Source organism: Carassius gibelio, chromosome A11, assembly GCF_023724105.1.
Source record: "Carassius gibelio isolate Cgi1373 ecotype wild population from Czech Republic chromosome A11, carGib1.2-hapl.c, whole genome shotgun sequence".
Classification (NCBI taxonomy): domain Eukaryota; kingdom Metazoa; phylum Chordata; class Actinopteri; order Cypriniformes; family Cyprinidae; genus Carassius; species Carassius gibelio.
The window spans coordinates 1,805,052-1,827,757 of record NC_068381.1 but is presented as its reverse complement, the minus strand read 5'-3'; the positions used below and the strand labels follow the sequence as shown (position 1 = coordinate 1,827,757).

Below are 22,706 nucleotides of genomic sequence, written 5' to 3'. Positions count from 1 at the left end.
ATGAGATTTAAGACAAATTATAAATGAAAGTGTGTCCTTTTAATATTAGACAAAAGACAAAATGCTGCATATTTCTTTCTTTCTTTCTATAAATTGTTTGTGCTCTATTTTAAATAAGAGGAAACCATTTGAATTAGTATTAAAAAAAAGATACTAAATAATAATTAAAAAAAATAAGTAAAAACAGAATGGTCCCATTTTGCCTTTGTGAATGAGATGCAAATGTCACTCTCTGACAGCAGGTGCCAGTAATGGAACAGCAGGTATTTAAAGGCTGCTGACCCTTTAAGACCGAGTGCATGTATCCAATGCATAGGATATTTCTTTCTCCACTGTATAGGTTCACTTCAGACATAACAGACTGCGTTTACGAGAATACTTGCAGAGACAATTATTTTGAGAAAATGTTGTGTGTATGTGTTCATTTATAAGCTTGGATTCGCGAAAGATGAATCAAATCTATTTAAGCGCATTGTCTGTAACACTGCTCTCAGCGCGTAGCCTACTTGAATGAATGCGCGAAAGCTTCGAACGTGCGAATGGTTTAAAACGTTTGAATCGGCAAGATTTAGAAACAAGTGCAAATGATCAACTACGATCCGTTTCGCCCCTTCAAGCGAGTGAACAACGCGAATCAAGTTAGGAATTTTACATCACTATTCACGATAGCCTGTCGGGCAGAGCGGTGATACACTTTGGAGCCCGACTGGAAAACACAATAGCACCAGGACGTCAGGCTAGCGACTGAGCCCTGCACCTCAGATCTGTCCAATTTCTGAGCCATTGGTTTCCACATTGATTTCGTTAAACTAAATAAATTATTATTTTAAAAGATTGACTCAAAAGAATCATCTGTTCACGAATCAGATCATGAACTTGCATTACCTAACCAAAGATGATCTATTATTGAACATCTCAAATTAATAAAGACTTCCCACTCTAAAAAACACTGGGTTGTTTTTTCAACCCAAATGCTGGGTTGAGACCGTTGTGTAGGACATTGAGTTGTTTTAACCCAAGTTTGGGTTGAAAAGTGGTCTTGCTTATAACCCAGCGGTACTGGGCTGGGAACGTGGACGTGAAGGAGAGCACGCACGTCATGTTAGGATTGTACGTTTCCAATGCAGCAGCCGCCATTTTCTCAGCATGAAAGAAGCGAGAAGCGAGTGAAAGACATTATGGTAAGTAAAGATTCAAAATATAAAGTTATCATTTATTGTTTACCTGTTTTTAATTTTAATTACCTGTTGTCAATTTTAATTTGTTCTCTTATTTTTCGCGGTTAAACTGAATGTACGTTAGTTTCCTAAAGGAAACCGAGTTATGTAATAAAGACTAGCATAATAATTTTGAAGCTGTTGAAGTGGTAATCGTTCAAAGTATGTTTTGCATGTAATATTTCAGACTCGTCAAGCTTGTGTCTTCGTTGTCCTCGCACTGAGAGTTAAAGACACAGAAGCTGTTTGTGTCAGGAGTCTCAGACTGTGTGAGGAGGAGGATGTATTCTTCTGAAGAGAGGGACAGACGGGTTTAAGGAGACTTCATAATTCTATCAAGTTATCTTTTTTTTTTTTTTTTTTTGTTTACTAAGGCTAAAATAATGTTTGTTTTTGTAGATATTGAAATCCAGAGACAAGATGACTTAATTCTTTTGAGACTGATTCCACTAACGGTGGAAATTTTAATTATTACATTTACATTTATCATACGATTTTATCCAAAGTTTCTAGGCTGAACCGATGCAACATTCCCCCATTTGCGCTCGCGACTGCTCGAATCACATGTTTGCGCGGAATGCAAATGATCATAAAAGAAAAGAAATCGAAAGACGATAAAAAAAACTGGCATAAAGTAAAGCTTGAAGTTGGACGAGGAATATTCGCAAATTTAGGGACCGTCTCTAAAGTTACATGCTATATTGTTATACACTTTTCTAACGTCAATAGCATTTGAGAAAGACAGTCATAAAAACAACTGTAAACTGTTCATCTAGGTGTCAACCATAATACACACCTTTAAATGTTTTATATGTATTAAAATAAACTGTAAATTATATTTTAAAGGTAAAACAAAGCCATCATGTTCAGGCACAGTTTAAATGTAAGAAATTATTTTACCACCACCAACGCATCTAATATTCTCCATGTCAAATTAAGCTTGTATATATATATATATACAGAGCTGGGAAGGTTACTTTTAAATGTATTTCACTACAAATTACAAAATACAAGCTTTAAAAAGCAAGCAGTAATGTATTTCATTAGATTACTCAGGTTTAGTAACTTAATCTAAATACTTTAGAATACTTCGAAATACTTAAGCTTTGTAACACAAAGAAACATATTAATTTGATGTCATGCTTTCTGACATCTAGCAGCCATAAGATGTGTTTTCTTTGCATTTTATTTTTAAGAACATCAATTTTCCACATAATTTCTATGAACAACATTTTTTTATGTCATTTAAATCTTCCAATCAATATAAATTCAATTTGAATACAATGAATGGGATTCCAAGCCATTTCATGATGCATTCCAAGCTTTAAAACGAATCCAGACACACCAAACACATAATAAAAGTACCCAAAACAACTGCCACAGTTGTCCAAGTTATACAATAGATTTGTTTAATGAATGGACCAAACTTTAAATGAAAAAGAGTCACAAAAGAATCACTGAGTCAAAATTGGCAGGGCTCGTTTCCCACGGTCACAAGCAATGTCGTTATTAACTATGCTTTTGGGAAACACACCTCAGGTCTCACAAAGTTTCAATATCCCTGGTAGCCTTTTGGGCAGGCATTCTTTAAGTTTTGGTAGCCAAAAATGTAACTTACCCGAAATAAAATAAAGACATTGGCTGGACCTTCCTATGGACAAATCAGCATGATAAACAAAAACTAGTAGCATATCTGGATGTAACGATTCACAATAAACTTCTGATGCGATAAAATTCACAATACAAATTACACCATACAATTTTCTTACAATTTATTTATATATTTATTTGTTTTTTACAAAATGAGATTTAAGACAAATTATAAATGAAAGTGTGTCCTTTTAATATTAGACAAAAGACAAAATGCTGCATATTTCTTTCTTTCTTTCTATAAATTGTTTGTGCTCTATTTTAAATAAGAGGAAACCATTTGAATTAGTATTAAAAAAAAGATACTAAATAATAATTAAAAAAAATAAGTAAAAACAGAATGGTCCCATTTTGCCTTTGTGAATGAGATGCAAATGTCACTCTCTGACAGCAGGTGCCAGTAATGGAACAGCAGGTATTTAAAGGCTGCTGACCCTTTAAGACCGAGTGCATGTATCCAATGCATAGGATATTTCTTTCTCCACTGTATAGGTTCACTTCAGACATAACAGACTGCGTTTACGAGAATACTTGCAGAGACAATTATTTTGAGAAAATGTTGTGTGTATGTGTTCATTTATAAGCTTGGATTCGCGAAAGATGAATCAAATCTATTTAAGCGCATTGTCTGTAACACTGCTCTCAGCGCGTAGCCTACTTGAATGAATGCGCGAAAGCTTCGAACGTGCGAATGGTTTAAAACGTTTGAATCGGCAAGATTTAGAAACAAGTGCAAATGATCAACTACGATCCGTTTCGCCCCTTCAAGCGAGTGAACAACGCGAATCAAGTTAGGAATTTTACATCACTATTCACGATAGCCTGTCGGGCAGAGCGGTGATACACTTTGGAGCCCGACTGGAAAACACAATAGCACCAGGACGTCAGGCTAGCGACTGAGCCCTGCACCTCAGATCTGTCCAATTTCTGAGCCATTGGTTTCCACATTGATTTCGTTAAACTAAATAAATTATTATTTTAAAAGATTGACTCAAAAGAATCATCTGTTCACGAATCAGATCATGAACTTGCATTACCTAACCAAAGATGATCTATTATTGAACATCTCAAATTAATAAAGACTTCCCACTCTAAAAAACACTGGGTTGTTTTTTCAACCCAAATGCTGGGTTGAGACCGTTGTGTAGGACATTGAGTTGTTTTAACCCAAGTTTTGGGTTGAAAAGTGGTCTTGCTTATAACCCAGCGGTACTGGGCTGGGAACGTGGACGTGAAGGAGAGCACGCACGTCATGTTAGGATTGTACGTTTCCAATGCAGCAGCCGCCATTTTCTCAGCATGAAAGAAGCGAGAAGCGAGTGAAAGACATTATGGTAAGTAAAGATTCAAAATATAAAGTTATCATTTATTGTTTACCTGTTTTTAATTTTAATTACCTGTTGTCAATTTTAATTTGTTCTCTTATTTTTCGCGGTTAAACTGAATGTACGTTAGTTTCCTAAAGGAAACCGAGTTATGTAATAAAGACTAGCATAATAATTTTGAAGCTGTTGAAGTGGTAATCGTTCAAAGTATGTTTTGCATGTAATATTTCAGACTCGTCAAGCTTGTGTCTTCGTTGTCCTCGCACTGAGAGTTAAAGACACAGAAGCTGTTTGTGTCAGGAGTCTCAGACTGTGTGAGGAGGAGGATGTATTCTTCTGAAGAGAGGGACAGACGGGTTTAAGGAGACTTCATAATTCTATCAAGTTATCTTTTTTTTTTTTTTTTTTTGTTTACTAAGGCTAAAATAATGTTTGTTTTTGTAGATATTGAAATCCAGAGACAAGATGACTTAATTCTTTTGAGACTGATTTTTTTTTTTTTTTTTTTTATGTAATGTTTCTGTTGTGTCCTGTCTGTTTACTTCACATTTTATTCATATTTTATTGAAACCATTGATGTCCCTTTTTTCTTTGCAGAACTCAAACTAACTTTGGAGTTAAGGACACATAATTCTGACTGTCCTGCAATTTTAGCTATAATATAGTATATAATATAATAATAGGCTCGAGACTGTCTATGATCAGAACGGAAAGATTGCGTTTGGTTGCGCGATATCGCTACTTCGGTAAATACGGTGGCCGAGAGAGCTTAAGGCTTTGCAATAGGGCTTGGGCGTCGTGACGTCTTTACTTGGCGTGGCCGCCACGTTGACAGCCTCTTTTACTGCCATTCGGACTACTGCGCAGTGTTTAGACATACTCCCTCTCATCCGTGTCTTAATTTGATCCATTAAAAATCTATTTTAACCATTTTCAACCATTGCTGTATTGTGGGGTGTAATAGCGCAACACATAATCGCCATGGGGAAAATAAAATGAGAATGGATTAACTTTACACCACTTTCCTGCTTGGAGGCGCAACTACGGAGACCATAACATCTGAATATTCATTTATATAGCTTAAGTCAACATTGAAAATAAGGGAAATTTCTCGAGTTACTCATCCAAAATACGAAAAATTTCAACGTTCATCTTTTTGTTGCCATCCCTCTGCTGACAGCAAAAATTCGTGACTTTAGTTACAGATTGACGTGAAATCGTGCTCTCACAACAACAACGCTATCTTAAAAAGCCCAACATCACGCTAAGGTTGCTTTCAAGTAATCAAAACGATGCTTTGAAAACATCTGTTTTGCTGGAAGGACAAGGAGTAGCAACAGGACAACAACACAGAGACTTGACAGGTCTGATGGAGGGGCTAATGGGATATTTTACAGGAAAATACTAAAACGGGAAGACAGCGGGAAAACAGCTCAAATACGTGAGAACCCCGGAAAAACGGGAGGGTGGACAGCTACTAACTACACTTTTGAAACACATTGTTAAAAGTCCATGTGTGAATGGTTGTTAGCACTAACGGTTACTAAACAAGCAGCTAGGTAACGTTAGAGCGCACCTTACTGGATTACTGTATACTGTTTTGCCGCTGTTCCGTTTCTATGATTTGCAGATCCTGAACCCATCCATTTGTGAACTGTACATGAGACTTGACTTGTAGCTTCGGAACTATTCTGAAGTGTAGACGCTCACAAAACAAACAAGGTAGCCGAAGATATCTGTAATGCAAACGTGCGGCAAAAAGTCTCCGTCGGTACTCCACTATTTGTAGGGAATTTCAAATGGATCCAAACCGTTAATAGAGCCGATTTTGTCCACATACCGGTCCCTGGCATCCCTATTTAGCGTGTCCCTATAAATCCCACAACCTTTTCGCGATTTTGACATCTTTTTTTCTTTCTACCAACTCTGCTCTTCTCGTTCAACTGGCTGTATGTTTACATTCGCGAAGCTGGCAACATGGACGCCACGTCCCAGAATGCAACTTGGCGCCCAAGCCCTATTGTTAGCGGAGCTTCCACGCTTCAAAATAAAGAATCAAATATATAAAAGCAAGTAGCACGCGTATAGGCTTACCAGATGCGCGTCCTGACCTCTCCACGGCGACGGTGGTCATCCATAACTTATATTGTGATTATTATGCATTGTTAACCCGGCGATTCGTCCGCTTGTAGTTTTTCCTCGCGTGTTTCTTTGTTTAGAAGCAGCCAAAAACACAATTTCCCATCGGCCAGCGCTTCGCTGGCGGAAGAGGGACTGGGCAGTCACTGTCCACTCCCTCCCCCCGCTGTTGCGCCTTGGTGTTGATTTTAGCACCTCTGAGTGGAGGACACAGCTTGTGAATGACAGCTATAAGGACCAATAGGGCTTCACAAAAGAGATCTGATAGATATAGCTGAAGAAAGCCGCTTAGTCTTATCATATGAGTTAGTGAGCGCTTCTCTGTGCGTCTCTTCTCACAGCCCTTTGTGCGCACTTGTACAAAACACTTTATATCTCAGCAATGGAAGCACGCAGAAACGTAAAAATGGTCTTGTTTGAAAGAAGAGATTCTAATCTAAAAGATTATATCAAGTATATAGGTATGTGTGGCTGTTTGCGGCTGACTGAAGCGGTGCTAAAATGTATAAATAATAATTTGCAATGAGGTGAGAAATTTTACATCGCGATTCTGTTGAAGATCATTCGATCTGTGATTGTCACACAATAAAATGATTCCTGAGAATGAGAGCTTTCTTGTGATATATGACTTGACTGTTTTGTGAAAAATATTTTAAATACACAATCTTATGAAAAATTATTCGCAATCGTTAGACGGAAATTTGTGGTCGGGGGGGATATATTTCTTAGCTTAATTTGACTACTTTATGTATGATAAAACCCCAATTAATGGTATTCTTTGTAAAGAAAACACTAAGCTTTCAAATGAACCCATATATGGGCTGATACCATATAAGGAAGGCTTTGCAAATGAAACAGGAACATCTTGCATGCTATTTTTGGACCCGGTACCAGGTCTGCAGAGTTGATTAAGAGAGAGATTAAGGAATAGGTTAAGAACTACTTAGCAATAAGAACGTTTTGGGGAACCGGGCCCTAGTTAGTAGGTAGTTGTGAGTGCAGTTGCGAAGTAAATTAATATTTACGAGATAAACTTGTGTGTAATGCGCTCGGCAGTACATTAATACTGTTCCTCTCATTCTCTTTGCGAGTGTTTTGCTTGCTTGAGTGTTTCTGCATTATTTGAGTGGCATTGGAATATTAATCGCAGCACGTTTCAGATAAAAAATAAAAAAGTATAAAACGCGACTTTTCACTATTAGTGGAAAATATGACAGGAGATTTATAACGAGTAGTTCCCTGCATTATTACAGCAAAGCGCATCATTACAGTTTAAGTCGCTGCAGTGGAGCAGCTCCATTTGTGAATAATGGCTCTCACTGTGGTTCGCTGGAGTCCCAAATCTTTAGAAATGGCTTTATAACCTTTTACAGACTGATAGATCTCAATTACTTTCTTTCTCATTTGTTTCTGAATTTCTTTGGCTCTAGGCATGATTTCTAGCTTTTGAGCATCTTTTGGTGTACTTCACTTTGTCAGGCAGATCCTATTTCAGAGATTTGTTGATTGTGAACAGGTGTGACAGTAATCAGGTCTGAGTGTGGCCAGAGAAACTGAACTCAGGTGTGATAAACCACAGTTTTAACAGAGGAGCAAACACTTCTTCACACAGGACCATGTAGTTTGGGTTTTTTTCCGCTTAATAATAAAAACCTTCAATTAAAAGCTTCATGGTGTTTTACTCGTGTTGTCTTTGACTTATATTTACATTTGTTTGATGATCTGAAACATTAAAGTGTGGCAAACATGCAAAAAAATAAGAAATCAGGAACACTTCTTCACACCACTGTCCTTTTTAATCTTCATTATTGTTAGTCATTGCTAGAAACATGTCAGTGTGGCTTGTTCTGATGCATTCGAAGGTTATAGAAAGGAAGATATGACCAAACCTGCAAAGGAAGATGATTGGTTAAGAGTCAAATACACACTGTGCAAACAAGTAGCCTAATATTTCTGCAATGTTTAGTTAAAATAACTTTGATTGCCTTTATTATGAACAGTGAAGTGAAATATGATTCTGTACTTTAATTCCTTCAGTCAGTTCACTGTTGGACTATTTGTCAGACTGAAAGTAGCTCACAGACATGTGCACATCAGACCACAAATGAGCTCTTTGACGTTTCTGTTGTCCTTCAGCTGATGATATCTCTTAAACTGCTGCATCTTTTTTTATTCTTTCCACTTAAACTATTAAACTGGTCCTTATCTACAGCATCTTAAATATAACCACAGCGAAACATATGGAGCTGCGATCATAACTGTGTCTGAAGGCGATTACCAGTGCTCGCTGGTTTACAAAGTTGTTCAAAACCCATATTTTTCTAAAAAACAACAACATTATATTACTTATATTTAAAAAAAAAAAAAAAATACAAACAAACAACACTGGATAATGGTTGCAAAGAGACTACATTATGGTCTGCACAACCATTTGGGCTCTGGAAAAGGATCTATATGCATCTGGTATCGACCCATAACATAAGTCAAGTATTTTCTGATGGCTGTAGGACAGTCAATATATTGCTGGAAATGTAAAACTCCCTCCAGAGAACATTTGTTAAAATCACACATAATAAAATGGAGAGCATCCGGTGAATACAACTGATACTGATGCAGCACCTGACTGATGATGTCCACCTCCTTCTGAACATCAGACTAGACGTGTCCCAGCTGACCGTCCAGAGTCTCGTCACTATCCCGAAACTGATTGACTCTAGCCCTCCTGTTCCTGAACTTTTTTCCCCTGTCTGTAGTGCTTCCCACATTGGGGATGGCTTTATGAAGTGTTTGTGCTGCATATACCACGACAGAGACTCCTGAGACAGCGGCACCTACTGTGTTTCCAGAGGTGTCAGCTGAAACTGCAGAAGAACCTCCAGAGGTGTCAGTTTCACCCGTCTGTGAACTCACTGTCTGTCCTGTGACGGCTATGAAGGCCATGTGTGAACTTTCTACCTGCCTTATCATGGACACAAAGTCACGGTTGTCAGCTGGACTGCCCTTGAACCTCATTTCCCATAATCCTTTGCTTTAGGTTAATCACCACCAGGTGTTCCCCATTACCTCTCCTCTTTATATACTGTGTTTGGATTCTCACACATTGTGAAGTCTTGTTTAGCCCCGTCTGACATTTCCAAGCGGTTTCCCTGTGTCTGTTCTTTCCGTGTATTACCGTGGATTGTGTATACCGCCCGTGATTCTCTGTCTGATATTGTTTCTGTTTCTGGAGATCCCATTACATACTTGACACTGTTTGCTGATTACTGCCTGTCTGAACATTCGAATAAAATACTGCAAATGGATCCAAACGTCTCTGACTCCATGTTACAATAATTATTGTCATTTGTTGTCCTTTTCAGAGTTCTCTCAGGCTGAAAAGAAAATGCAAATGTAACCCTGGAGCAAAAGACAAGTCCAAATTGAGATCTATACATCATCTGAAAGCTGAATAAATCACATTTCCATTGATGTATGGTTTGTTATGATATACATATATATAGTGTACACACACACATTACATACACTGTGTGTGTTATTGTAATAGACATTGTGCATTTAATTACTCCACAACCATTAATCAATTCACTAATATGACAAAAAATAGTCTTGTGCTTTGCTGACATCTAATGGACAAAGTTAGGAACTGCACCTAAACAAATCCTGAAAGCTCATTTTTTAAAGATATCAGTTTAAGATATTAGTTTAACATGTTTTATAAAATGTTTTTGGTATAAAAATGTTTTCATAAGCTAAAACCTCTATAACATTTCTGTTTCACTTTAACTTTTTTTCCCTAAGGTTCTTCATTAAAATGAGTCCAAACTTATTTCTGTGCTTCAAAACTTCAGATTTTTAATGAAAGCTCTTTTTGATACTGACATTTTTGTCCTCTAAATACCTCAGAGTAATATTTTTAACTGGTGCTCAGGGTTAAAGTCATTTAGGGAACTGAAAGTCCTGCCCTTTCGGGGATATAACCCTCAATAACCAAAACTAGCAAGTACAACCCTCCAGAAGTGTGATAAGATTACCAGAGCCATTCCTATCGTGAAGCTGATGGTCAAATATGTGACAGACTCTTTAAAATGTGATGGAGAAAGTCGAACAGTATCTAAAAAAAGGCAAATAAACTGATGAAAAGAGGAGAAAACAGTCTTGAACAGCACATTTATTAAAATCTTTTTAAAGGGGGGGTGAAATGCTATTTCATGCATACTGAGTTTTTACACTGTTAAAGAGTTGGATTCCCATGCTAAACATGGACAAAGTTTAAAAAATTAAGTTGTACCTTTGAAGGAGTATTTCTGTTCCAAAAATACTCCTTCAGGTTTGTCACAAGTTTCCGAAAGTTTTTTTCGAGTATGGCTCTGTGTGACGTTAGATGGAGCGGAATTTCCTTATATGGGTGCTAAGGGGCGTCTGCCGGAAGAGCGCGCGCTCCCGTATAGCAGAGCACTGAGAGAGGCTGTGCACAGACAATCACTGATCAGAGCGAGAGCGTCGCGAAATGTCACAAAAGGAGTGTGTTTTTGGTTGCCAGGGCAAGACAACCCTGCACAGATTACCAAAAGAGAAACAGCATTAAGGGAACAGTGGTGGATGGAGTTTATTTTTACAGAGCATCAAAGGAGTTGTGCAAGTGTTTGTGTTTGTTCCCTGCATTTCGAAGATGCTTGTTTTACAAACAAGGCCCAGTTTGACGCTGGATTTGCACATAGTTTATTTCTTAAGGATGATGCAATCCCAACGAAAAAGGGTCACGATCGTGTGTTGGAACCACAGGCGGTGAGTAAAACTGCTTCAAATATCTCTGTGTTATTAACTTAGCTATCGGCGTGTAAGCACATCAAGTAAACAACATGCGATGTTGTTATCAAACTGCACTTTCCACATGTACAGCTTAAAAAAAAAAAAAAAAAAAGACGACAAAGTGGAACTTAGTCATTTTCCAAAACCGCTAAGCAAATATATACAGTTTCAGTACATACCACATAGGGGTGTGCCGGTTTCAGAATTGGTGATGACGGTTATGACGTGAGTCAAATGTGACGGTTCATAACATAACCGTCGGGGGGGGCTCCAAGTCAATTGGTTGTTCTTGGAGATAGCGGGTTAACTCCGTGTCAGCGCGCGCTCTGATCGGTAAAGGGGCAGACATTTCAGACCTCCGTTTATTAAGGAGATCTGTCACAAAACTCATCATTCGCGCCAACGTTTTTTGAGCAAATTTCAAAGCCGCACCCGCCCGCCATCCGCTGATTGTTTTGGGGTCTATGGCGATGCAATGCTTTGCTGATGCGAGCCGCAAAAAAAAGGCATTGCCATTTGCCCATTAGCTCCGCCCACTACCGGAGAAACTGGTATGTCTTCTGCTTGTTCGAAAATGAATATGAATATTTCTAAATTTAATCCATTATTTTGACAGGAGAAGACAACAAAGAATAGTTTACATATAGCGTGTTGTTTAAGCGTGGTAAGACTCTCGCTCTCTCTCTCTTTGCATGTGTGAAAAACAGCGCTATCAGTAAAGCGACGGTGAGTCGTGCGCCTTCACAAAGAGTTAACAGAGCATCAAATACAGGTGCGCTGTGCGTCCATTGAGATGAGCTGAAAAGTTCAGATCGCTTGAAGGAGAGAGAACTCTGAAGCTCAGATGCTGAAATTAATGCAAGCGTCATGCGCTTCAGTCTATGTAGTAAACAAACCTGCACGTCTCTGCCATTCATTAATTCACACAGAGACGCACAGAACACGGATTTATATTTTAAACAACTTTTGCGGCTTAACATTTACAGATACTGGTCCATATGGAGATTTGATTTGATTATTTTATGCTAACTTTGGCAAATTCCATGACTGTCCATATTAAAATGCAAGTTTCATTTTCATGACTGGATTTCGAGATTCCGTCCTCGTTTTTTGCTTCATGGAAATCATAGAGCAAATTTCAAAGCCGCACCCGCCCGCCATCCGCTGCTTGTTTTGCGGTCTATGGCGATGCAATGCTTTGCTGATGCGAGCCGCAAAAAAAAAGCCATTGTCTGTTCTAGAAAGGATGCAGCAAAGATATTTAATGCTAAAGTATGATGCTGAGTTTTATTTACGATGAGATGCGCTCTAGTTCACAGTGCAGTGCAGTGCAAGCGGCGCGCTGGTGCTTCCATGTCACGGTTATCATTGTCTGCTTTACTTGCTTTTTATTTATTAAAATACATGCAATTGGTTGATGAAACATTTATTAAAATTAAGATAAAATTTGTACAAAACGAAATTCGTTTTTAAGAAAGGTTTTCTACAAAGCAAAATTTTATGAAGTGGTAAATATCATGTCTGACGATTTACAAAACTTCATTAAGTGGTAAAAACCATGTCTCCCGATATATTGCGCATCTTATGATCTTATCTAAAAAATGAAAATAATTTTTGATAAAAAATGTTTGTAAAAAATATTTTAATGACACGGTTTTGGCGGTTATAGAGTTCTAATGACGGTGTTCAACTATAACCGTCGGTCTCACGGTTATATACTAACCGTCACACCCCTACATAGAGAAGCCTTTGCTGATGCTGCTCTTGTTAAATTTCAGCCTCTGGATCTGTGTCACAGCTTCCAGACGCGCTCAACACAAAATCCTACTGGCGCTCGTGATTCTTTAGCTCCGCCCACACGTCACGCCTCTAGGCGCTCGTGTTTTTCCGGGAAAAATCGGTACAGACTATCTTTCTCTTATGAATATAATAAAACTAAAGACTTTTTGGAGTTATGAAGGATGCAGTACTACTCTATAGGTACTCAAGATTAACAGATTGAGTGAAAACCAGCATTTCACCCCCCCTTTAAACTACTCACGACCACCTTTACTTTTTTTGAATGCTCTGCTAAATTCAACTATTCTCAAAATAAAGCAGTGCTTGTTTTATTTGAATATTATGTGTAGCTATATATATAAAAGTATATATACATATATATATATATACTGTCCTGGTAATGATTTAGAGACTAGTCTTATTATAACAAATGCTACAGTTAAGAATTATGGTACATAGATCTATCTATCTATCTATCTATCTATCTATCTATCTATCTATGAATCTATCTATCTATGTAAACAAGTGATTGTTAACTATTACATTATTTTATTGCACCAACTTTGCACAGATGGCAATTTCACATTATCAGGAAGAAAAATAGCAGGAATATTTATGAAAAGTTGAACAAAATATCATTTACTGAACAAGAATTATATATACATAAAAAATATGTGATAAGATCATTTAGATTTTAAAAACTGAAAAGCAAATGATAAGAAATAGCAGCACATAATGTTTCCAGGTTTTTTATTACAAAATGTATTATTTTAATCTTTCATTTTCATTTGATAACTGAGTAAATTCATTTATTATAACGGACAGGTGTGATGATCAGTGGGCTTGAGTTTTTACCTCCATCATTAGGGCATGGGCTAAATAATGGATAGAGTTTTTCAGTGAAAGACTGAGCAGTGAAAGAGTAGATATGAGAGCTGGACTCCACATCATAAAAGGAGACCAGACCCTCCTCATAATCCACAAACACACCGACCCGCTGCGGCTTCACTCTCAGAGACAGAGAGACACGAGGATCCTCACAGGCTTTATATTCATCTCCATTCCTCAGCCACACAGTCCAGTATCCATCTCTGGGACTCAGTGTGATCTGTCCCTTCCTGTTAATGGATTCTCTGGCCACTCCTAAATCCCAGTCAGTCTTTCCCTTCACCTGCACCTCAAAATAAAATCTCCCTGAGGAGAATCCCTCCTTTCCCAAGACGTCAACACATGTATCAAATCTCTCTGGTTTGTCTGGGAGTTTCTGTCTAATGTCTCCACATCTCACTTGTTTTCCATCATCAGACAGAATGAGATCAGGATGAGCTGTATCAGGATCCAGAGTCACATCCACTGAGAAAACAGAGAATACAGATATTCTGTGATGCTGATGTTTTTAGTTAACCCAGTGTTGAATCAGATTGTAGTGCAGTAATGAAGCAGTGAGTGTATGAATGTAAACTAGTGTAGTGCAGACAGCACACTGTACCTGCATACTGCTGCATCCACTTCAGCTCTGTAGAGACACATGACAAGAAAACAATCAGATCTGAAGCTTATATTTAAAGAACAGAGTACACTATCATGTTTATATCTGATCAGTGTGTATTGATGTACCAGTTAGTGTGAGTTTCTCATCTATAGTGTCCTTCAGTTGAGTCAGAGCTCTCCTCAGAGTCTCCAGACTCTCATGAGTCTTCATACTGATCTCAGACCAGTTCCTGGTGTTTCTAGAGCTGCACAGGGATGAGTGAATCTACAGCAGGAGAGAGGAGAAATCCTTCAGCATGTCATATCCTGCATTATGATTGATCAGAGAGATCATGTTGACTGACCTGTAGGAGGTGGAGGTGATCTTCAGTGTGTGAGAGCTGCTCCAGCTCAGTGTTTCTCATCTTTAGCTCAGTGATCTCCTGCTCCAGCTCTTCAATCAGCTCTTGCTCCTGTTTCTCTGCTGCTTTCTGCTGCTCCTCCATCATCTCCAGCAGTTCAGTCTGATGTCTCTCAATGGAGCGGATGAGATCAGTCAAGAGCTCCACACGGACTGCTTTCTCCTTCTCTGTGTTTCTCTGCTCAACCAGGACAGGCAACACATTATTAGCAGTGTTTGCTAACAGAAGAATCTGTGTAACTATTGCTCACACATTTTTGTTCACATACAGTATTGTTCAAAATAATAGCAGTACAATGTGACTAACCAGAATAATCAAGGTTTTTCGTATATTTTTTTATTGCTACGTGGCAAACAAGTTACCAGTAGGTTCAGTAGATTCTCAGAAAACAAATGAGACCCAGCATTCATGATATGCACGCTCTTAAGGCTGTGCAATTGGGCAATTAGTTGAATTTGTTGAAAGGGGTGTGTTCAAAAAAATAGCAGTGTGGCATTCAATCACTGAGGTCATCAATTTTGTGAAGAAACAGGTGTGAATCAGGTGGCCCCTATTTAAGGATGAAGCCAACACTTGTTGAACATGCATTTGAAAGCTGAGGAAAATGGGTCGTTCAAGACATTGTTCAGAAGAACAGCGTACTTTGATTAAAAAGTTGATTAGAGAGGGGAAAACCTATAAAGAGGTGCAAAAAATGATAGGCTGTTCAGCTAAAATGATCTCCAATGCCTTAAAATGGAGAGCAAAACCAGAGAGACGTGGAAGAAAACGGAAGACAACCATCAAAATGGATAGAAGAATAACCAGAATGGCAAAGGCTCAGCCAATGATCACCTCCAGGATGATCAAAGACAGTCTGGAGTTACCTGTAAGTACTGTGACAGTTAGAAGACGTCTGTGTGAAGCTAATCTATTTTCAAGAATCCCCCGCAAAGTCCCTCTGTTAAAAAAAAGGCATGTGCAGAAGAGGTTACAATTTGCCAAAGAACACATCAACTGGCCTAAAGAGAAATGGAGAAACATTTTGTGGACTGATGAGAGTAAAATTGTTCTTTTTGGGTCCAAGGGCCACAGGCAGTTTGTGAGACGACCCCCAAACTCTGAATTCAAGCCACAGTACACAGTGAAGACAGTGAAGCATGGAGGTGCAAGCATCATGATATGGGCATGTTTCTCCTACTATGGTGTTGGGCCTATTTATCGCATACCAGGGATCATGGATCAGTTTGCATATGTTAAAATACTTGAAGAGGTCATGTTGCCCTATGCTGAAGAGGACATGCCCTTGAAATGGTTGTTTCAACAAGACAATGACCCAAAACACACTAGTAAACGGGCAAAGTCTTGGTTCCAAACCAACAAAATTAATGTTATGGAGTGGCCAGCCCAATCTCCAGACCTTAATCCAATTGAGAACTTGTGGGGTGATATCAAAAATGCTGTTTCTGAAGCAAAACCAAGAAATGTGAATGAATTGTGGAATGTTGTTAAAGAATCATGGAGTGGAATAACAGCTGAGAGGTGCCACAAGTTGGTTGACTCCATGCCACACAGATGTCAAGCAGTTTTAAAAAACTGTGGTCATACAACTAAATATTAGTTTAGTGATTCACAGGATTGCTAAATCCCAGAAGAAAAAAACAATGTTTGTACAAAATAGTTTTGAGTTTGTACAGTCAAAGGTAGACACTGCTATTTTTTTGAACACACCCCTTTCAACTAATTGCCCAATTGCACAGCCTTAAGAGCGTGCATATCATGAATGCTGGGTCTTGTTTGTTTTCTGACAATCTACTGAACCTACTGGTAACTTGTTTGCCACGTAGCAATAAAAAATATACTAAAAACCTTGATTATTCTGGTTAGTCACATTGTACTGCTATTATTTTGAACAATACTGTACATAGGCTACATGTGTTTTCAGAATCCCTCAAATGAAGAATTAAACTTCACTCTGCACCCTGGACGAGAGCAGAACAAGCCCTGGACATTTTAGTTCTTGTTTTATTGGCTGTTGCTGTATATTTTAGTCTGATAGTCATCTGTCATTCGTTTGATTGTTTGTTTATTTTGTTATTGTTATGTCTTCTCAATGTCTATGTCTGTTCAGTCTATAGAGAGAACAACACAGACACATTTATCATAACACAGATTAAACTCACAATATGAAATAAAATCTGATTCCTCATGATATCAGTCCTTTAAAAGAATAATAACGTCTACCTTCTTCTCTTGACTCTCCTCTTCTATAGGAACAGTGTTGTGGTTCTTGTGGTCTGTCTCGGTGCAGAATGAACACACACATGTCTGATCATCTCTACAGAACAGATCCAGAGGTCTCTCGTGTTTCTGACATATATAGTCCTCCAGATTACTCACAGGATCCATCAGTTTGTGTTTCTTCAAACGTGTCACTCTCAAATGAGGCTCCAGGTGAGTTTCACAGTAAGAGCTCTGACACACCAGACACGACTTCAGCGCTTTCAGCTTTCTTTCCTCACAGAAGTCACACAGAACTTCAGTTGTTTTCTCAGGACTTTTCTTCTTACAGTGACCTACGAGCTCTCGGAGTGTGGTATTAATCTTGAGATCAGGTCTTTGCTTGAATGTTTCTTTACAGTATGGACAGCTGCAGGTCTGGCTGTTGTCCCAGCACTTATTCAGACAGATCTTGCAGAAGTTGTGTCCACATGGAGTCGAGACTGGATCAGTGAACACATCCAGACATACAGAGCACTGAATCTCCTCAGACAGTGAACTCATGGAGGATGACATGACTGGAAAGAGACATTATTTAGGATTAGTGTGAACTCCTTCAATACTGTTTATGAAGAATCCCATGATGCACCTCATGAAGCTGGTTGAATGTAAAGAGTGTTTAGAGACAAAGAGTGCTGAAGAAACTCAAATATAAAGAGATCATGTACAGTCAGCCACTCTGTCTCCTGGTTTTTCTTGCTGTATGTGAAGATTCTGCCATTGTTCTTTTCCTCTTAAAGCATTTTAAAGAAAAATGATAGTTTAACTGGTTAAAATGTGAGAACTGATAGTGATGGAAACACAATCATTCGTTTGAAACAAAGTGAGAGACTCGTAAACTTACTGAGCAATCTGAACTACGACCTGCTGTTTAAAGAAAGTACAAAGTACAACCTTTATATTTTCCAACAAACATATAAATCTCCTTATCAAAATTTGATTAATCTTTCCACAAAATATATTAAACGATCATAAGTTATTGTGTAATGTTAAAGTGATTTTCAGCTGCAGTGAAGCAGGTTTGTGTTCAGTTTGTCTGCAGGTCATTTACTTCCTGTTTTATCTGTTTGTCTTTATGTCGCGTGTCAAAATGACAGAAACACCAAACTTTGTTCGATCTAATGACATATTGTTAATACAATTCTGATATCATTTCAGTGCAGTAAACATCTAAAGTATCTGAGTATTTGACACGCTTAAACCTGCTTTTAGTTATTATTTTAATATTAAATGTTCAAACTTTAACTTAAATTAAATAAAATAAAAAGAATGGGGGGAAATGCATAATTTTGGTTGTTTATGGCACGTTAGGCTTCGTCATGGTGAATGCTTATTGGTCGCCGAGTAAACTTTTTCTATTTGATTTGCAGCGCGTGAGCAAAATCCATTTCAAGTCGAAGAACAGTTTGTCCGTCTATATAATAGACAGTTGTTAGCAGCTTTTTTATTTTTTTTTTATTTTATTTTTTTATTGGGTTTACGAAAATGATTTAGACCTCCGCAGCCTCGTCAATCAGCAGACTTAGATACTCCACCGAGTATTCGAACGTTATCACTCGATTGAATGGGGCGTTATCAGCGGTTATCAGCCCATAGAAATGGGCCAGGAGGGGCCTCCTGTGCCTACTAGTAGGCTCAGAAGGCCGTGATCATCCATCCAAATGGTTGATCACCCACAAATATACAAGAGAAGACTCCAGATCCAATCCCAGAATTCCTGCTCACCTGTAATCGGAAGTCTACTGGACGAAAGCGGCAACGTTGCGATATTTCCTGCTTAATATTTTCAGGTAAGACTATTAAAATTATAAAAATGAGCATTTAAACTGTAATGGAAAACAATGCATACACTCGTATTGCGTGTCATGATTGTTGACATGAGATAACCGTATTGCGATGTATCTGCAAACGTTATCGCTAGACAATATTACGTTATTAGCGTGTCGTTACGTTAACGTTGCATGCTTTATTATGTGAGCATTAAGGTTGCTAATATGAGTGTGTATTTACGCCTGAAGCTAATGGGGGAATTAAGTTTCTAGTTAAACTGTCAAAATGACTTTTTACACTCATACCGGCTTATTGCATATTGTGTATGCTCGATAACGCCTCACTGAAGCCGGATCATTGGACTAATGTAGCCCATATTGACTTGAGGGAAATATTAAACAAGATGTATTTTACGGATGTTTGGAAACCTTGCGATCTTGACTAGAGTGTAAAATAAAGTTCTGTGGGTTTGAACCAAGCTTGGCTGGATTTGATCCCATATCAGGAAGCTTTGGATCTGTCTTTCTATCTATAAACCTTCTCAAAAAAATAAAGGGAATACTTAACAACACAATATAACCCACAAGTGTTCCCTTTATTTTTTTTGAGCAGTTTATATATATAGCTAGCTAGCTGTGTATCTATTTATATAATCTATCTAGCTCGATGTGTATTTATCTATCTATCTATCTATCTTGCAATCTATATATCTAGCTAGCTGTATCTAACTATCGCACCAAATATCCCTCATCTGACTGCATCTCATTTTCCCTCATGTGTTTCTGTCTTTTAGGCTGTGATAAGAAGTACGGTACGGGTTGCACTTTGCTTTATGTAATAATTGTCAAATATTTTGATTTCAGATATGGGAAAAGCACTTAAGATGACCCCACGTTTCAGGAACGTTAAAATTAAGTTGGTGAGGAGGTCTATCGCTGGCCCTGCGAAGTTTTCTTACCTCAGTCAAGGTCTTCCCCAGCCCAGCTACAAACAGACCCACCCTTCAGACGCTTCTATTACATCTCAACCTGCTGAACCTGATGATGTGACACCGAGCTGTTCTGAGAGCGCATACAGTAAGGCAAAGAAGAGAGAGCTTCATGCCTGGGATGCAGTCAAGGATGAGATGCTTAAGGTGACGTTTGAATGTTCAGCACCGATCACTACCCAGTGTGCTGTCTGCTGAGAACATGCTGATTATAGGTGCATTGAGTGCAGCTCCACTGCAGTGTTCTCTGAGGTTTGCCTGAAGAGGATTCACAGAAATTCACTGCATCTTCCTGAAAAGTGGAATGTAAGAACAATAGCATACAGTCTTACATTGCTATTGCTATACTTGCATACAGACAGCAAACTCACAGTAATGTCAACAGATTCATTAGATACTTCAAATTGTTTTAGCACTATGCAGTATCAACTGTTAGTGTCACAAGTTTGTTGTTTTAAAAACATTAGAGCTATCCATCTTTCTTACAGAATGTTTACTATGAGCCATCCTCCCTGGGGTTATTCTTATATTTACCTGAAGCCCATGGCACCCATGCTGTGTACACAAAGGACATGAAGGTCATTGTCAGCACAGGTTTGTCATTTTACCTGATACAAAATCTTAATGTATTTAATTTTATTGACAGGTTAAGGAATTCAATCCTATTACATGTGGAGTAATGATTTCCTTTAAAGAATTAATCAAAGTTGTTTGTTGATTCCAATAATTACAAACATTAAGTTTTATGTGACACACTCAAGTGATTTAGTCTATACTATATAAACTAAATGTATAGTTTATATACTATCATGATAGTATATAAACTATATGAATGTATAGCCTGAATCCACTGTAAGTCGCCTTGGATAAAAGCGTCTGCTAAATGCATACATTTAATTTAATTTATACTGATATGTTAGTCTCTATTGTACTACTAGGTTATGTTTTTATGTTATTTTGCTCTTTATATTTGGCAGGACGGCTCTGCACCATTACAGTCACCATGTGTGCGTGTGAACCAGAAACCTGTACTCTGCTGAGATATGGGCTCTGACCAGCAACAGCCACAAGCCCCAGACAGACAGCCTTCTCCATCCCTCTGCTAGAGCTTTCTGTTTCTCTGTCACTGGAGTGTCAGGTTTCTGTTGAGGGTTTTTGCAACACCCCATATCCCATTTTAGGCATCACCACTTCCGACAAAGAGGTTTGGTTGATATTTGCCCACAATTAAATGATGGAACCATATGCCCAGCATGTCCAAAGGTTGGTTATAATTCCAGCGTGGTTCTTGTTTGATTAAATTAATGGCATAGAAATAAAATCTGAATGAATATCAAACTAAGTTAATTTGTTTATGTAGTATTATAATAGAAGTAATAGTATAAATGTATAAACCTGGTGCGGGTACAAAACCAGTGTTACTGTAAGTGTTTGTTTTCCAGGCGGATGGAGATATGATTGTCACATTGGATGCAAACTTTGGCCTTGTGAGGAACCAAAGCTCCAGTACAAGTGCGGTTGATCCATTACACAGAACCCGCGTGTTTAGAGGAATACCTGCTATCACATCTTGACAGCTCAAAGCCTCAAGAGGTTAATCATTGTTGCAGAATTTCATGGCCTGAGTCCATGAAATATTAATTCAAATTGTGAAAAAAGATCACTCTTCCTCCCATAAATCTGTGTTTTCCTTAACTCTTTAGGACTGCAGTAAGCTGCTCTCATTCAAGGTCTCCAACAGCTGGAAAGAAAATGACATCAAGCCACTGTGATGTTTCACCCACATATAATATAATATAATATAATATATATATATAATTTAATTACTTTACTGCGTTACTTGTGCAGACATGTTGTTTTACTAGGTTTGATCTATTTTAAAGGCACTGTATTTAAGCATACATATCCCCACTAGTCTGTCTGTATGAGTACAAAATGAAAAAATAAACTGTCTATAATTGTTACTGTACATGCACAGTAAAATATTTATATAAAAAATATTGCACTACTGTTATTTTGCATAGAATACACTGTTCAACAATATTTTTGCACACTCATCCAACTGTATTTATTACCACTGTTCTCACGTTCCTGCTGTTCATAATATATATATAATCCTTCATTGCTCTGTTCATAATGTACATACAATCCCTAAATTGCATTCATATTTATATTCTGTATATACTCTGATCAATATTGTATATAGCAACTCCACTGTACTTTCTGTATATCATAGCTTTACTTACTCTGCACCTTTATGTATATAAAACACTATATTCTTGCACTTCTGGTTAGATGCTAACTGCATTTCATTAGCTCTGTACTTGTACTCTGCATAATGACAATAAAGTTGAATCTAATCTAATCTAAAAAAAAAAAAAATGTGTTTACCATAATGTAATATGTTATTTACTGTAATGTACAAATGTGTGGGAGGTGTTTTGTTTTTTGTGAGCTCACCATCAAAATCCCCTTCGACTGAGTTGAAATGACAATACATTATTGGATCTTGAATCCTCTGAAGCAACTATGAGTTTGTAAAAACATAAAATAAAAGGGAACATAGAGGTGTATTGACTCTACGAGTTAAAGCCATGTTTTCAGCCATGGTGCTCTGCACTTATTCACAGCACATTTAAAGTCAATGAAAAGTAATTTACTTAAAAAATGACATACAATGAATTTACAGTCAAAATCCGTATGTGACAGTGTGCCACATTCAGTATGTTCCTACATAACTGTTATTGGCTTGAAATTCTCCAGATCCAAGCCTATGTAATTTAACACATTTTTTCTCTTCTTCCCATTGGCTGTTTTCGTTTTATTTTCACTTTCTTAGTTCAGTGAATGTATATTACATTTAGTTTGTTCGTTGTTC

General features: G+C 37.8%; 2 protein-coding genes across 4 annotated transcripts in view; one reads left to right on the top strand and one right to left on the bottom strand.

The window, feature by feature from the left end:
- The window catches only part of LOC128021978 (E3 ubiquitin-protein ligase TRIM39-like), a 244,745-nt gene that overhangs the window by 193,919 nt on the left and 28,120 nt on the right, over positions 1-22,706 (top strand). The gene's annotated exons all lie outside the window — the stretch shown is intronic.
- On the bottom strand, positions 13,446-17,720 carry LOC128022777 (E3 ubiquitin-protein ligase TRIM39-like). Its single transcript, XM_052610568.1, has 5 exons — positions 17,035-17,720; positions 14,755-15,042; positions 14,537-14,675; positions 14,409-14,435; positions 13,446-14,272 (listed from the first exon to the last, which is right to left on the bottom strand). Exons 1-5 carry the CDS (start codon positions 17,584-17,586, stop codon positions 13,725-13,727), a joined length of 1,554 nt encoding a protein of 517 aa, XP_052466528.1. The 5' UTR covers positions 17,587-17,720; the 3' UTR covers positions 13,446-13,724.